Source organism: Cervus canadensis, chromosome 19 (assembly GCF_019320065.1).
Source record: "Cervus canadensis isolate Bull #8, Minnesota chromosome 19, ASM1932006v1, whole genome shotgun sequence".
NCBI lineage: Eukaryota > Metazoa > Chordata > Mammalia > Artiodactyla > Cervidae > Cervus > Cervus canadensis.
The window spans coordinates 60,697,118-60,713,378 of NC_057404.1; the positions used below are offsets into that span (position 1 = coordinate 60,697,118).

Here is a 16,261-nt window from a genome sequence, read left to right on the forward strand (position 1 = left end):
CCGTAAGAAGAATTATTATTAAATAGAGTAACATCTGTGAATGCTTGAGGGAGAACTTCCTCACCTTGTACTCCTCCTTGACCCTGCTCCTCCTCTCACACTCCATATTCAGCCCGTCAGGGAATGGTGTCAGCTTCCTCTTCATATCATACTCAGAGTCTGATTCCTTCTCGCCATCTCCACTATTTCCCTGCCATAATCCTCCCGAGTTACCATTATCCAAGACCTAGGTTACTGTAATAGCCTCCCACCAAAAGTAAACGAAGGAGGATATTAGTAATCTTTTTACTAATAAGTGCTTTTCTTCTGTAGACACAAATATTTTAGTGTTCACTTTTACTGTACATTATTTGTAAAATACTGAGCAAATTAGGAGTATAGGTTATGTTGTGGGGGATACATGGCAATTCTTGTTCACTTCCTTGAGGAAACCATCTTTGGGGAGACAAGAGACAACCATCTTTGGGGAGACAACTATCTTTGGGGAGACACATTAGAATGTCATTGATCACATGAATTAATGATGAAAACCACAGAAATAAATTGGAGGTGTCCAATTGAAGAGCTCCTAGAATCTGTGTGAGTTTGGTAGATTAGAGACAGTTTCTTGGAGGATGGACATGAGCTGTGTCTCACACAATGCTGAGGAGTTGCGGCAGGGAGGCCAGGTGGCGTGTCTGCAGTTGTATCAATATTAAGGTGGAATGAGCTCAGTCTTTTCTGAGAGGCATTACACTGGTAGGACTGAAGAACAGGAGGCAGGTTCATTTGAAGGATTGTTGGGGGTGAGAGGACAAAGTGGGTTTAGATTACCAATTGGCAAGCTGTTGGAGCCATGTTTGGGAAGAGGACCGGCTCTTTATGTTAGAATCCTGAGCTGGCGTTGGACATGGGCGCTGGAGCAGATGAGCACAGTGAATGTTGTTATTAGGAAGTCATCTTTATTTTTTACCGCACTGTGCAGCATGTGGGATGTTAGTTTCCCAACTAGAGATTGAACCTGTGCCCCCTGCAGTGGAAGCACACTGAGTCTTAACCACTGGACCACCAGGGAAGTCCCAGGAAATCTTAATTAGAGTTTGGAAGGTGGTTTTGGAGAGTATCATGGGCGTTATCTGGAGTGACCTGGTAACAGGTCATCCAGATATCTAGACTCTGTTCCCTAGAGTCCTGATTTGCCCAGGACTCCCTCAGTTTCAGCCCTGAAAACCCCAGGTCATGGAAACCCCTCAGGCAAAACAGATGGTTGGTCATTTAAGGAGAGCATAGTTCAGACAAGCAGCTGGTATTAGAGGTACAAACCAGAGGGAAACATTAGCACGTTATCAAGTGAACAGAGCTTGAGGATCAGAGATCCAGAGCATTTCAGAGGTCTGATAGGCAGGCAGTGTAGTTATTATATAAATATCTTGGCTGACAGAATTTGGCCAAATGAAATTTAGCATTGTCATAGCAACTTTGTTTATGTGACAATCTAGTTTAAGCAGATTTTGAAAAATGAATATTTTAACCAATGGTTTTTGAATTTTGTATAATACTAATAGTAAGAGCAGTAGTTATCAGCAATGGATACTTAACTTGTACCAGGTACCTTGCTAGATGTTACAGGTATTTTCATGTTTGATTCTCACAGCCAGCCTATGAGATAGGCAGCATTGTTTTCTTTCCTTTATAGGTGAGGAAACTGGTAGTTTGAGACGTTAGGCTGTTTGCTTAGTTACACAGCTAATTAATAGTAGAAGGAGATTTGAACCTTGGCCAGCCCAAACCTCTTAGCTACTGTATAGTACCATTTCCTGGTATCAAGGAACCTGTTTTGTTTTATTAATTATTTTCCTTTTACTACAAAAGTAACACTTGTTAACTCTAGAAAAATTGAAACACAGGGATTAGCAGAAAACTATGCAAAATACAGTTCCTTCTGTTTAGAAACAAAGTCTTTGACATCTTTGTTCATATCTTTTTCTTTGGGGGGGCACATTGACATATAATTTTTTCTATAAAAAATGACATTTGATAAATCTTTTAAAACCAGTTGTTAGACATTTATTCTTTTTCAATGTATTTTGTTGGGTGTTTAGCTTCTTGCAATGTTTTAATACCACAGACAGCTTGCAATAAACATAATTAGCTGAAGATGATATACGGATAAAGGAAAATGAAACATGACTGAAAAACAAAAATTCACAATGATGAGCAGTAATGCAGGAGATGCATAACGATTGTAAAATCACTCACTCTATTTTGTATTTGGATCACCAGTACACTGAAAATCAATGACTGAGGAATATTTGCTTTTGAACAGATCATTATGTTGAACAGCTTTCTTTTGGTTAAAGTTGAATTTTCAACAAAATCACCTAGAGCTGGTGCAGGAACCAAAATAGGACCCCAGCCCCTGGGCAAAGTCCCAGGAAGGCGCCTGATCCCTAAAATGTAAAGGCAAGTAGTGATTCTGCTGCTGAGGAGCTCACTTCAGGGGTTAGTGTCCGACTCTGTGCGACCCCATGGACTGCAGCACGCCAGGCCTCTTTGTCCATCACCATCTCCTAGAGCTTACCCAAACTCATGTCCATTGAGTCTGTGATGGCATCCCACCATCTCATCCTCTGTCGTCCCCTTCTCCTCCTGCCTTCAATCTTTCCCAGCATCAGGGTCTTTTCCAATGAGTTGGCTCTTTGCATCAGGTGGCCAAGGTACTGGAGCTTCAGCTTCAGCATCAGTGCTTCCAATGAATATTCAGGACTGATTTCCTTTAGGATGGGCTGGTTTGATTTCCTTGCAGTCCAAGGGACTCTCAAGAGTCTTCTCCAACACCACAGTTCAAAATCATCAATTCTTCGGTGCTCAGCTTTCTTTAGAGTCCAACTCTCACATCCATACATGACCACTAGAAAAGCCATAGCACTAACCAAATGGACCTTTTTCAGCAAAGTAATGTCTCTGCTTTTTAATGTGCTGTTTAAAAAGCCAGAGAATTCTAGAAAAACATCTGCTTCATTGACTACGCTAAAGCCTTTGACTGTGTGGATCACAACAAACTGGGCAATTCTTAAAGAGATGGGGATACCAGACCATCTTGTCTGCCTCCTGAGAAACCTCAGGAGGTATGCAGGTCAAGAAGCAACAGTTAGAGCTGGACTTGGGACAACTGACTGGTTCCAAACTGGGAAAGGAGTACATCATGGTTGTATGTGGTCACCCTGCTCTTCAGGGGAATAAGCCACAAACCCCATAACCAGAAACCCTAGCTGAAATAAAGAGAAGTGAATTTCAGGATCAGAATATTACAGCAGGGGCTTCCCTTGTGGCTCAGTGGTAAAGAATCCACATGCTGATGTAGGAGACACGGGTTTGATCCCTGGTCCGGGAAGATGCCACGGGCTGCTGGAGCAGCTAAGCCTGTGTGCCACAGCTAAGGAGCCCGTGCTCTAGAGCCTGGGGGCTGCAGCTACTGGGGCCACTGCAGTGAGAGGCCTGGGTGCCAAATTAGAGGAAAGTCTGTGAAGCAGCAAAGACCCACATAGCCAGAAAAAAAGAATGTTAAAATAGTTATCAAAGCTAGAGGCCATGGCCGGTTAATGACAACTGGGAGTTGATGCTCAGTCCCCGAGTGTTGGGTCAGGCTCTTTAAACCCTTCTTGCCAAAGGGCAGGAGATTGGGCCTGGGATGAGCCTGAAAGTAAAAGTCGCTCAGTTGTGTCTGACTCTTTGGGACCTCAAGAACTATACAGTCCATGGAATTCTCCAGGCCAGAATACTGAAGCGGGTAGCTTTCTCCTTCTTCAGGAGATCTTCCCAACCCAGGGATCGGACCCAGGTCTCCCGCATTGCAGGTGGATTCTTTACTAGCTGAGCCACAAGGGAAACCCAAGGATACTGGAGTGGATAGCCTATCCCTTCTCCACCGAATCTTCCCAACCCAGGAATCAAACCTGGGTCTCCTGCATTGCAGTCAGATTCTTTACCAACTGAACTATCAGGGGGATGAGCCTACGGGTGGGGAAAAACACCACTTGAGAGAGCTCCAGGGATTGGAAACCCAGCAGGTTCTGACAGCCGGAGGTTTCGAAGAAGGAGAATGATGTGATGAAAGGTTATTGAGTGATTAAGTCAACTACGAGTAGGCAAGGAAGCAGTTTAAGAGGATGCTTCTTAAATGGCAGATGTAAAGGAGGAGGTTCTTGGTCTGGGTATTGGTAGGAATTATATGTGAAAAAATATTTAAACATCTCCATTAAATAATTAGATTGGAGACATTCCTGTTGCGACATTCCTCTTCTTATCACAAGTTTGGAGTACAGATGGAACGTGTAGTTTTGATCATTGGAGCTTGTAATGCTGCCATTGCTTTCATTAAATTAAGGCTTTAACTGGTATATTAAAATATTTTTTATTACATAACCCCTAAATAGGTATGCTGTGTCTTATGATTGCAGTTTAAGTTAATGCTATCACATTTTAAAATTAAAAATTATTATCTTCTCTTGGTGCTTTGAAGGTCATCATAAAATTAATGACAAATATACTGGAAAGACGTTTCAATTAACTTTCTTGGATATTGATCAGATAAGCACTAAGATTTATAATTATTTTCTGAAGCCTTCATCAGATGAGTCCTTTGTTGCTTTGGGTGACTGTTTTAGTAAGTACTTTCCAAACCCTGGAAAGTGTTACTTCTGAGTTAATTTAAAGAGAAATCTTCATTTTGCTGAGTGTCCACATTGGTTTTTTGTTTAACAATTGTACAGAAATTTACTGTGTTCTTAATTAGAAATAACTTTTTTTGTGTTTCTGGAGGTATTAAATTCATGAACTTCCAAGAATCTCTAAATGTTATAGAAACTTCCATTTAATTAACTGCAGCTAATGGTTAGATGTGCTTCATTGCTTTGAACTTTTGAATCAGTCCTCCCTTGCACAGTATTTGATAAATGTGATCATAATTTCTGTCTCATCCATGGAATTTTCTAATATTTATTATTTCAAAATTACAAAGAAATCCTTGTTGTAAGAAGAAACTGAAGTAGTATTTGAAATAGACTCCTACGTCTCCCAGCCTCACGGTGATAACTGTGTAACAATCTGATACATACTTCGCAGTTTTCCGGAGTTCTGCTCTGTGTACATGTGTGCATTCATTACACACCCCTCCTCCTCCTCCTCTCTCCCCTCTTCCCCTTCCACTCCCTTCCCCCAGCGTAGACTCTGGGGTACTGTCCGAGGAGAGGAGGCTTTGTTCTGTGCTGGATTTCACTCCCGGGTGAACTCATTGTCCTTGTTCTTTCCTTCACTTGGTCACCTTGAAAGTTCAGTAAATTCAGTCCATGCTCTACTTCTCTTTATCCTTAGCAGTCAAACCAGGAGCCCTCCCAGAACAAATCCTCAACTCTGTAAAAGACAGCCGTTCTGAGTGTTTCTCCTGAGGCCAGGGGGCTAAGCAGCCCCACTCTGGCTTCCCTGGTGACTGGCCCCAGGCCCAGAGGGGCTTTGCTGATTCCAAGTATGAAGTTCTCTGGGGTTTCCCTAGGTTATTCTTTCAGCATTCCTCTTCTCGGTCTATTATGGGTTGAGATTTCTTCTGCATTAGCAACCCTGGCTGATTTCTGTCTCCTTGAGTTTTCTGAAAGATGGTGATATGTTGATGGTAGAACTTGTTTCTTCTTTCTTCTGTTGTTTTAGTGGGATTTCGGTACACATGATTACCTAGGTACATGATGCTTTGAACCTCCCAGGTGCCTAGTCTGTCTTCTGTTTTTGGAAATCCTTTCAGGGTTCATTTGCAGTTTCTCTGGTTTGTGTTATAACTTGACAGTTTTTTCCTTCTTTTAGTTTTGCGTTTTGTATTAATCATAATTAAATCATTGATACATCATTGCTCTCTTTTTGGGTTCAGAAATGACATCATTGCTTAACAGATTTATTTTCTACTGTATTTAGGGACCTCCACAAGGTTATTACTGCATAAAGCCAATTAACGGTGCAAAATTCATTTTTAGAAATTTAAATAATTGTCCTTATTTCATTTGTATTTCATTTGTTTCATTCATAAATGTCACTATCTTTAATATATATTTGTATTTTATTTGCCAGGTGACTAAATATTGTCAGTTTCCTTTTTTCAGTGTTCAGATTTAAAAAAAAGATTTAAATAAGTGATAGTAACTTTACATGAGCACATTGGACTCTGTATTTTAAAATGGTTTCTTATGTCAGAAATGACAGCATTTTTTTATTAGTGAGATACGTTGATCCTACAACAGCATGTATTTTTACTTTTGTCTTAGGAAGGAGAAAACATCTTCTATTTGGCAGTTGACGATATAGAAACAGATACGGAGCTGCTGATTGGCTGCCTGGACAGCGACATGGAGGCCGATGAGGAAGAACAGCAAGTTATGACAGTGATCAGTGAAGAGGAAGGTAAACTTTCTAAAGGACAATCAACAGCTAGCAGAAAAGGTATTAACTCTAACTGGTGGGTCAGGAGAATGCAAGTTGTAGGAGAAATAACGTTTGAAATGTGCTTGAATTATAACGGCATTGTAATAGTGTGTTCTCAAAATAAAGTTAGTTTTTGTCAGAATTCTCAGAGGGTATCCAGCCGTGAGCCTGTCTTCCAGCAGGGAGGGAATGGTGGGTTGGAGGGCGTGATGGATGTGTTCTGCAGGCTGCCAGGGTCCGTGGTGGCTCCCTGCTCTCACTGGTAGGGGACTAGTAATGGGGATTTTTGTCCTCTAGCCCTGACTTTGTCGTTCACCCGTGTTGTAACCGGGCTGGTCACTGACTCTGAGGCTTTACTTTCTCTTCTGCACGTGGGGAACGGCGAGTGCAGAGGTCCTGTCGGGCCCTGTGGGAGTTTTCCTGCGCCGCACTCTTGTTTAAGACCTTTGAGAATCTGGAGCATCTGGAAATGTCCCTCCGTCTGGTTGTAGAGACCACAGCGCTGCGGGGTTGTGCTAGCAGGGTCACCGGAAACGCGCAGTGACTGGGGATGGACTTGCTTCTGTCAGCGCCGCGGTCTAGGAGGTGCATGTCACTTGCGTGTCCTCTGCCAGTGGGTGACCACTTGTCATCAGGGCTTGTTTCTCTCAATTTGTGTTTTACTCCTGATTGGTCACAAGGGAATTGTGAAGGGTGGGGTAGGTGTTCACGTTTTCTAAAAGGCTGATCTTTTCTATAGAGTATTTTTCCTTTTGCTCAACAAAGCCACTTCAGAAGTGACATGGGTTTCTTTAGTCACTGTGGTATTGATGTCTTTTATGTGAATTTTCTGTTTTAACTGTATGTCATTGACTGAGAAAGTCTGAGTCTTCTCAGTATTGCCATATTATGCCTCTGTTTTATTTGCCTGGAATATTTAAAAGGAAGACAAGGACAGGCTATCAGTTTTGTCTTTCCAATTTGTATTATGTTGTTGGGATATCAGATTTGGGGTGATGGGAATTATTTCTGTATAATTTTGTGTTCTCTTTATTTTTTTATTTATTTTCAACGCTGCCCCAAGGGTATGGTATTACTGTGTCCACCGTTTTACCTTAAAAATAAGTCTCCTACTTATTACCACCGTGACTTATATAATAAAATAACAGTTTCTTTTATAAAAAAGAATCAATGGAAACTTAAATAGATCTTTAGAATTTAGTTTTGTTTATAAAAGCAAAACATAAAATCCCCCAAACAAACAAAAGAGCCCCCCCAAAATAGGTCTAGCAAAGACAAACAGCCAGCAAAAGAAACAAAGAATCCACTCAAATGTCAATCAGTGGAGAGTTTGGTTAAATAAGTAAGTTATGGTACCTTAAAGTTTAAAAAAAATTGACTTAAGAAAATACTAAATGGAAAAAACAGCTATGTATGAAACTACATAAAAAGTATGATCATAAAGGTAGCTATTGTTAGACTCTACAAAATACGAATTCACAAAAGATAAGTCAGTCATGGAAAGAGATTACAATAGTTGTCTCTTCATTATGGGGTTATTGGTGATTTTTATTCCTTCATATTTTCTGCATTTTATCTAAATCTAATTGTATTTGATAATCAGGAGGCACATATAAGTTAAATGGCGCTCTTTGAAGTGTGGTATAGCCATGGCAGTCTGCGTGGGACTGCCGGCCGGAGAGACAGTGGGGCCTCACTCCGCGCGCTGGGATGAGTGCTGTTACGACCCTGGTCTTTTTTCACTTATATGTGAGATTCCCCTTGGTAATTCAGCATAGTTTGCCTTGGTTGGGCTTCTCTCTTCTTGCAGCTAAAAGTGAACTCAAGATGACCCGTTTCAGGGAAGACTTTGGCTTTCCAGCTCAACGTTTGTAATAACTCTTTGATGTGAAAGGTTAATGTTACAGGGTAAATTGAAAGTTGATTTTGAATTGGTGAAGCACAAGTTAAATGGTTTTAAAAAAATGTTCTAGTAACACTTTCCGTTATTTTTCATGGGCAGCCTATTCATACTTATAGCGATAATAAAAATTTATTAAGCTGGTATCATTAGCACAGTTAATTTTGATTTTAAAATGAGGGCAAAGCTGAGCAGTTCTTGGCTCTTCATTTTTGTCTCATAATTCTGCTTGCTTGTAAATATGCAGATCGCTTTGGCTGTAAAGAGGACTATGCCTGTCCCCAGTGTGAATCGAGTTTTACCAGTGAGGAAATTCTTGCCGAGCATCTTCAGACATTGCACCAGAAACCCACAGAGGAGAAAGAATATAAGTGCAAGAGCTGTGGGAAGAAATTCCCAGTTAAGCAGGCTTTGCAAAGACAGTGCGTACATTAAAGATAATCTCTGAAGTTATAAGCTGACACTTTAACTCATTTATTTGGTTTGTCTTATAGTTAGTTTCTAACCTGTGTGCCTGTGTGATGGTGTGTGTATAGAGATTAAGCATTCTTTATTGTCATTGTCATTAACTTTTCTTATGTTGATTTTTCAAACATTCTGTTTATGAAGTTTAACAACCTGCCATTAAATATTAAGCTCATTGGTGTACTAATCTGAAATCTGATATGCATAATTTAGCTAGTGCTTTGAGGTGGTAGATCACGTTTCAGTGATCTGTATGTGATACTCCCTCTGAAATCAGGTAAAAAAAAAAGTTAACAAAATGGAGAGAGTTTGGAGTATAAAGAATACAGGGACATTTTGGAAAGCACTGTTTATTTCATAGCAGTGTTGGAGAAATCACTTTAAAGATGAATATGTACAAGATATAAGGATGGAATGAATTAAATGGTCCCACCCATTGCTCGGCACCCTGTATTATTTTTACTATTTATATTAACAGCATATAAATTTATCCTTTTATTTAAGTATTTTACAGTATCATAAGTTACTAAAAATGAGAAAGTGTATGCATATATTTATAAACTTTTATTTTTAACAGAATGTCACCTTGCATATGAGCAAGAAATCTTTAACATAGGCTTAATGTTTCATTTTTTATTTATTCAAGTAAAATTTTGAAACATGCTGTATTTCATATTAAAATAATTGTCATATATCTATCCACTTTTGCTTATGATATTTGAGATTAAAAATTTCTATTCAAAACTTGAAAAATTTTAACCTTTATAATGGCAGGAGATTATACATTTGGAAATTCTCTTATATACTTTTAAACAAGCAAAGACTATATACTTTTTAATGAATATATTTTAAAACTGCACTCTAGTCAGTTTGTATTGAATTTATGTTATATATACTACATTGAACGTACTTTTGCTGAGCTGAGTCTTACTGCTAGGTGCTGCTAAAAAGCTTAAAGGGCAAAAGACAGAATAGAAAGGGAGATCATGAATGTGACTTTATTCGAAGTAGAGGTATTTTCATACGTTTTTGTCCTAGACTTCCAGTTTTTTTGTTTGTTTTTCTATTTCCCCTCAGTGTTCTTCAGTGCTCAGCGAAAAGCAGTCTGAAGGATTCCTCACGAAGTTTTCAGTGCTCTGTTTGCAATTCTTCCTTCAGCTCAGCATCGAGGTTTTGTGTCTGAGTTATCAGATGGCTGTTACATGACTGTGGGTCATTATTGGCATGCATGCTTTCATGCTTCTTAGTGATTTAGTATCATATGGCTACAGAATCTCAGTGCTTTCCTTCCTGCCTGCCTAGGTAATGCTTATAATGACCCTGAAGCTCTCCTGTGAGCATGCATTACAAAAGCCAGTCAGGATGCTAGAAATGAATAGGTGTCCTCACCATTTCTTCTCCCTGTTCCCCTGTCCTGCTTGTCTTGCAGTTTTGAACAGCACCAGGAGACGTGCCAGGGAGATGCCAGGTTTGTGTGTAAGGCGGACAGCTGTGGGAAGAGGCTGAAGAGCAAGGAAGCCCTGAGGAGACACCAGGAGAATGTTCACACCGGTGAGGAGTCATCAGAGGACCATGTTTAAAGGGGCCTCCTCTCCCCAGGCTGCTGCAGTCTGTTCTTAATTCTCACTCTCAAGGACAGAGCTTGCTTTTCCATTGTATTTCACACAGATGTAGATCTCTGGAAGTGGAATTTTTTTTTTTTCACTGAACATTATTTCTTTTTAAGTTGATTTCAGTGATAGTCATCATTTTTCCCATTTCCAAATTAATCATAACTGGAAACCTAAGCTAGGATCTGTTTGTGCTTGGTAGCCAGGTGTATTAAGAATTAATATTTTAAGTAGTAATTTTAGTGCTTCAGCATGTGAAGTTTCTCTTATAGTAGATACATTTAAAAACTACATATTTAAAAACTTCTAACTGATGGCTCTTCCGCCTTAATATTTTCACAGTAAAACTTCATTTTTTAAAAAACTCTTACATTTCTCCTGTATTTGAGAAAATTACTGGCTACGTTTTGACATGCAAATTGAATACATTTGGATTTATAAAGCAGATACAATTTGAATTTTTTCTAACGGCCAGCTAAACAATAGCTGAACAGTTAGAAGCTTTGTTACTTAGGTGTCAGCTGCCTAGCACACAGTAAATGCATTTTGGTTTAGGGGTTGAATCTGTTGCACTAAACTGAACAGATTAATACTTTCAGAGTTAATGATTTGTTTCCTCAGTGGCTTTTCCTTAAAGGAGACTGAGGTTCACGGCACTTCTCATACCCTTCTGTACTGACATTTTTCTCAGGTGATTACTATTACTGTTGGCTTAAGGGTGGAAATATCTTTCTGGATAGGAGGAAAGTGTTATTTCTTTTCTATCCTGTTTATTCTCACATGCAGGGGAAAAGAATAGTTGGAACTCAGCTTCTGTTTCCTATATTTATTCAGTGTCCAAAAAGTGGCTCCTTTAAAGCTAGTTGGGAAAGCTTGTGTGAGCATGACCACTGGGTCCGACCTCACATCAGCGGTTTGGGCCGACTCTGAGTACCAGCCATGTGTGAAAGCTCAGGGTGGCAGGAGGTGTGGCCTTGTGAAACACAGCCTCAGAAGGCTGTACAGCGCTTAGACTTCACAGTGTCCTGACTCCTGTCTCTCCTTTTGAATGATACATGACTGATGTAGAGAAGGTGGCATTTTTCTGAATTCTTTATACTTGGGCGTTTTCTAGGTTTGCAAAAGGCAGTCATAACTTTTTGATAGACCTGTCTCTTCATAGTTTTTGCTTTTTAATAGCTGTTATGGTTTAAAATGCTGTTCTTAATTTCCCCCATCTTTGTCTGCAGTGTATTATAACAAATCTTTTATGTCATTTTTAAAGTTAACTTTGCTGAACTAAGTAAAAAACCAGATGCACACTAAAACTCTGAAAACTCATGTTCTTGTTATTCGGCATGTGGTCTTCAGACTGCTATAAGCATAGTTTCTTTAAGACTTCTTGTAGTTGGTTTGGATATTAAAATATTACTGATTCTGAAAACTCATGGTGATTTTGTAGGAGTGAATTTATAAAGGGAAGTTTTTTATTTTTCTATGTTGTGGATTCTATAAAATGTGAAACTTACTGTATTTCAGCCAAAGGCCACATGCATACTTTTTGCTGGAATTGGTACACAGTCCACCTCTCATTCATAGCCTCTCTCTTGCTTCTTCTGTCTGTGAACTACATGGACATTTGGAGAAAGAATATTCCATATTTAGAACAATGAAAAAAGCAGTGTTTATACATATGGTTGTAGAAGCTGTTACTCTAGAAAGACAAAGGTATTCAAGGAAAGAGAAGGTCATGCAGCTTTACCACTGACAAGGACAAATGTTCCTTGTTAGGTGATATGAATTTAAGATACTGAGAAGAGAGAAGCTGAATTTTTAAATATGAATCACATTTTTCCATAGCAACTGTAACATATGGTGGGTAGTTTCTCAGACCAGCTCCTGGAAGCACACTTAACCCACGTTGTGCTGAAGCTCACAATACTTAAGTAACTGTGTATTCAGTATTGTTGAATTAATTTTTCTTGCATCTCCCACATTTGTTAGTAATGTGTTCCTGACTGTTTTTGAAAGCTGAATCGGAAAGTGAAATATCAGACTTACCTGAATATAGTAAACTAAAGTGGCATAAAGTCTGGTTGTAGCTTCGTAGTTGCTCTTGTCCTTGACCCTGGGGAAACTTGTAGGGTGGTGTCCTTTCCAGTTACTCAAGAGGAAGCAGTGAGGGTGTCGATCCCCTTGACCCACCTTAACCATCTTAACCATTTTTTGTCTTGATTTGATTCAGTGGTTGCTGACCAAGAGATTTTGATTTTACAGGAGATAACATTTACTTACATTCTCAGGCAAACAGTCATAAACTCTCCCCATATTTCTTCTGAGGACTAGGATTCTGGTTCTAGGATAAAGAGTAGAGGCCATGAGGAGGAGAGAAAAGGTTGAAGAGGAGGGATGGTAGGTAGCCTCTGACTCCAGTGGCAGAGTGTGGCAGCAGTGTTGGGAAAGGTGGGGTAGGTGATCATGGAAATCTCACTTCTATCACTGTTCTATCCCTCAAGCCTGACCTCGCTGGTGGGAAAGAAAAAAGGTCTAAACTCAGAGAGCAGCTGGTATAAGGGGTGAGCAGGGACAGCAGAGGACTGTGGGGTTGTTGTGCTGTTCAGATACTCAGTTACGGCCACTCTTTGCGATCCCATGGACTGCAGCAGGCCAGGCTCCCCTGCTCTCCACCGTCTCCAGGAGTTTGTTCGAACTCATGTCCAGTGAGTTGGTGATGCTGTTCAACCATCTCATCCTCTGTCGTCTCCTTCTCCTGCCTTCAATCTTTGCCAGCATCTGCTGGGGTCCAGCCTTGGCAAGATCTAGGGGTACCCTCAGGGTGAATGGCATCGGCGAGAGAGAGAGAGAGAGAGAGAGTGAGACACCAGACTGGGGGTGTTTGCAGGGTCTGGCAATGCTTTATTTTTTACCGTAGCTTTTATACCCTAAGTTAGTACATTTCTAAGGGGAAGATAGTTTAACATTACATCAGCTTGTCCTTCAGGAAACCAGGGTGTTTTCTGCATACTTCTTTGTTTATGAGGGTCTTGTACATTATCTTCTGGCCTTGGGGCCTATTGACATTTTATGCAAGTCAGGTGAATGTAAACCTATTTTTAGTTTCTGTGGTGATCTTAACAGAAAAGTTGCAGTCTCTTAGGGCAACAGTACAGCATGTCACAACATAGTAGAAATATAACCTTGTTAACATAAAGGTCAATTCTTTTGCAGAAGTTTGTCAGTTGAATTTATCTAAAAGGTTTATCCCATACAGACTCTGCAGCTTCGGTGAGGCAGCCTCTGCCTAGCACTCCTGGCTAACAGTTAACAACCATCTCATTGTTACCACACTGGGGCTAAGCTCTTATTTTTCTAGATCTATAACTATATTAACAATGGTTTCCACTGCACAACCTTAGCACATTAAGAGCAAAAACACAGCAAGCAAATGTTAACCCAATAACCACTTTTAGAATAATTTTTCTTGTGTTTTCTAATAGGGCTTCCTCACCCCCCGAAGGGCTCTATGTCTATTAGGGCCTTTATATGATCAGGTTCTTTATGCTATTTTATGATTAGGGTATTATGAGCAGTCATGCATATTAGTACCAAGGGCATAAACGCATTTGCTAAACAAACTAGAATGCCAGCAAAGGAGTTTAAATTAAAACACTCTTTTCATCCTGGATAATCTCATAAGATACCGCCACCCGGGAGACATACTGATTAAAGTTCCAAGTTGATTCTTATTTGGAAAGAGATCGGGGAAGGCCTTCTGCCTATGTCACAGAAATTAGGGAGTAGTCTATTAAAGCAAGCATCAGAAAGACAGATAGAATCTTTAAGGTGAGCGCCAGGGACAGCTTTTCGAAATCCCTGGAATCCTGATCTGCCTTGCTTGTCAGGTTTCCTCCTCATGACCTTGTCATGGGTGGGATCTCGTGTGCTGGCTCCCGGAAGGCATCAGGGTCTTTTCCAGTGAGTCAGATCTTGGAATCAGGTGGGCAAAGTATTGGAGCTTCAGCTTCAGCATCAATCCTTCCAATGAATAGTCTGGGTTGATTTACTTTAGGATGGACTGGTTTGATCTCCTTGCAGTCCAAGGGACTCTCAAGAATCTAATCCAACACCACAGTTCAAAAGCATCAATTCTTTGGCACTCAGCCTTCTTCATGGGCCAGTACTCACATCCATATATGACTATTGAGAAAACCATAGCCGTCACTATATGGACCTTTGTCGGCAAAATGATGTCTCTGCTTTTTAAAACACTGTATCAGTTTGTCATAGCTTTTCTTCCAAGAAGCAAGTGCCTTTTAATTTCAGGGCTGCAATCATTGTCCATAGTGATTTTGGAGCCCACGAATATAAAAGCTGTGACTGTTTCCATTTTTCCCCTTCTATTTGCCATGAAGCGATGGGACCAGATGCCATGATCTTCATTTTTTGAGTGTTGAGCTTTAAGCCAACTTTTTCAGTCTCTTCTTTCACCTTCATCAAAAGGCTCTTTAGTTCCCTTTAGCTTTCTGCCATAAGGGTGGTATCATCTGCATATCTGAACTTACTGATATTTCTCCCAGCAATCTTGATTCCAGCTTGTGCTTCATCCAGCCCAGCATTTTGCATGATTTACTTTGCATATTAAGTTAAATAAGCAGGGTGACAATATACAACCTTGACGTACTCCTTTCCCAATTTAGAACCAGTCAGTTGTTCCATGTCTGGTTCTAACTGTTGCTTCTTGACCTGCATGCAGGTTTCTCAGGAGACAGGTCAGGTGGTCTGGTATTCCCATTTCTTTCAGAGTTTTCTGGTTTGTTGTGATCCACAAAGTCAAAGGCTTCAGTGTAGTCAATGAAGCAGACTTAGATGTTTTTCTAGAATTCTTTGGCTTTTTCTATGATCCAGTGGACATTTACAATTTGATCTCTGGTTCCTCTGCCTTTTCTAAATCCAGATTGTGCATCTGGAAGTTCTTCGTTCACATACTTTTGAAGGCTCGCTTGAAGGATTTTGAGCATTACCTTGCTAGCATTTGAAATGAGTGCCTTTGTGCGGTAGTTTGAACATTCTTTGGGATTGTAATGAAAACTAACCTTTTCCAGTCACATGTCCACTGCGAAGTTTTCCAAATTTGATGACATATTGTGTGCAGCACTTTAATACATCATCTTTTATGCAAACTGGAAAAGAGGGTATATTCTTTCTCAGTGGCCCTTCATGTTTTAATAGATATGTAGAAAGAATTGATGACCAAATGCATGCTATAAGATACTCATTTTGCTCAGGAGAATTTTCTCCTTTATTGGCCATATTACTTGTCAATCACCAAGAAAAATTTTCTTGGCTGTACTATTTAACATGTTAAAAATCGTGCATTATATGAAATAAGTATCTTGAATGATGACAACAATTAATATTTTACTTTTTCTGAAGGCATTCCTCTCCCATAAACACAATCTTTTAAAAAAATTATTTTGTTACCTTGCTTTCTACTGATTTTAGATTTCTTGCAAAAAAAAAGAGAGAAGGAGAGGACTGGATAGGGTTGAGGTTGTGGCGGGAATAGGCATGGATTAGTTATTGGGGGCCGAGTGATGGATGCATGGTAGTTCATTTTATTAATTTTTTATTGATTATTTGAAATCAAAAGTTGAAAAAATATCCCATGGTTATGTATATGATATTGTTATTACATTGTATTTGAAAATCCTGTTTTATTCATTCTTTTGTTTTCTATAACCACTGTGAAATTTGAAATGACCTACTATAATTATGATCACTATGAAGAAGACAAAAATTGAGCTTTGTAGGATTTGTATAATATTATGAATGTTAAGTAATGTTTTACTGTTCTTGATCTTAC

General features: G+C 39.7%; 1 protein-coding gene across 4 annotated transcripts in view; it reads left to right on the plus strand.

The window, feature by feature from the left end:
* Positions 1–16,261, plus strand: part of PRDM5 (PR/SET domain 5) — a 247,423-nt gene that overhangs the window by 101,256 nt on the left and 129,906 nt on the right. For 3 of the 4 annotated variants that reach the window (XM_043438519.1, XM_043438518.1, XM_043438520.1), the window contains exons 4-6: positions 6,288–6,462; positions 8,592–8,766; positions 10,239–10,360. In XM_043438519.1, the coding sequence (XP_043294454.1) occupies positions 6,288–6,462; positions 8,592–8,766; positions 10,239–10,360 (472 nt within the window). Of the gene's footprint in view, positions 1–6,287; positions 6,463–8,591; positions 8,767–9,886; positions 9,980–10,238; positions 10,361–16,261 lie in introns of all 4 variants that reach the window. The other variant, XM_043438517.1, reaches the window with a different exon arrangement.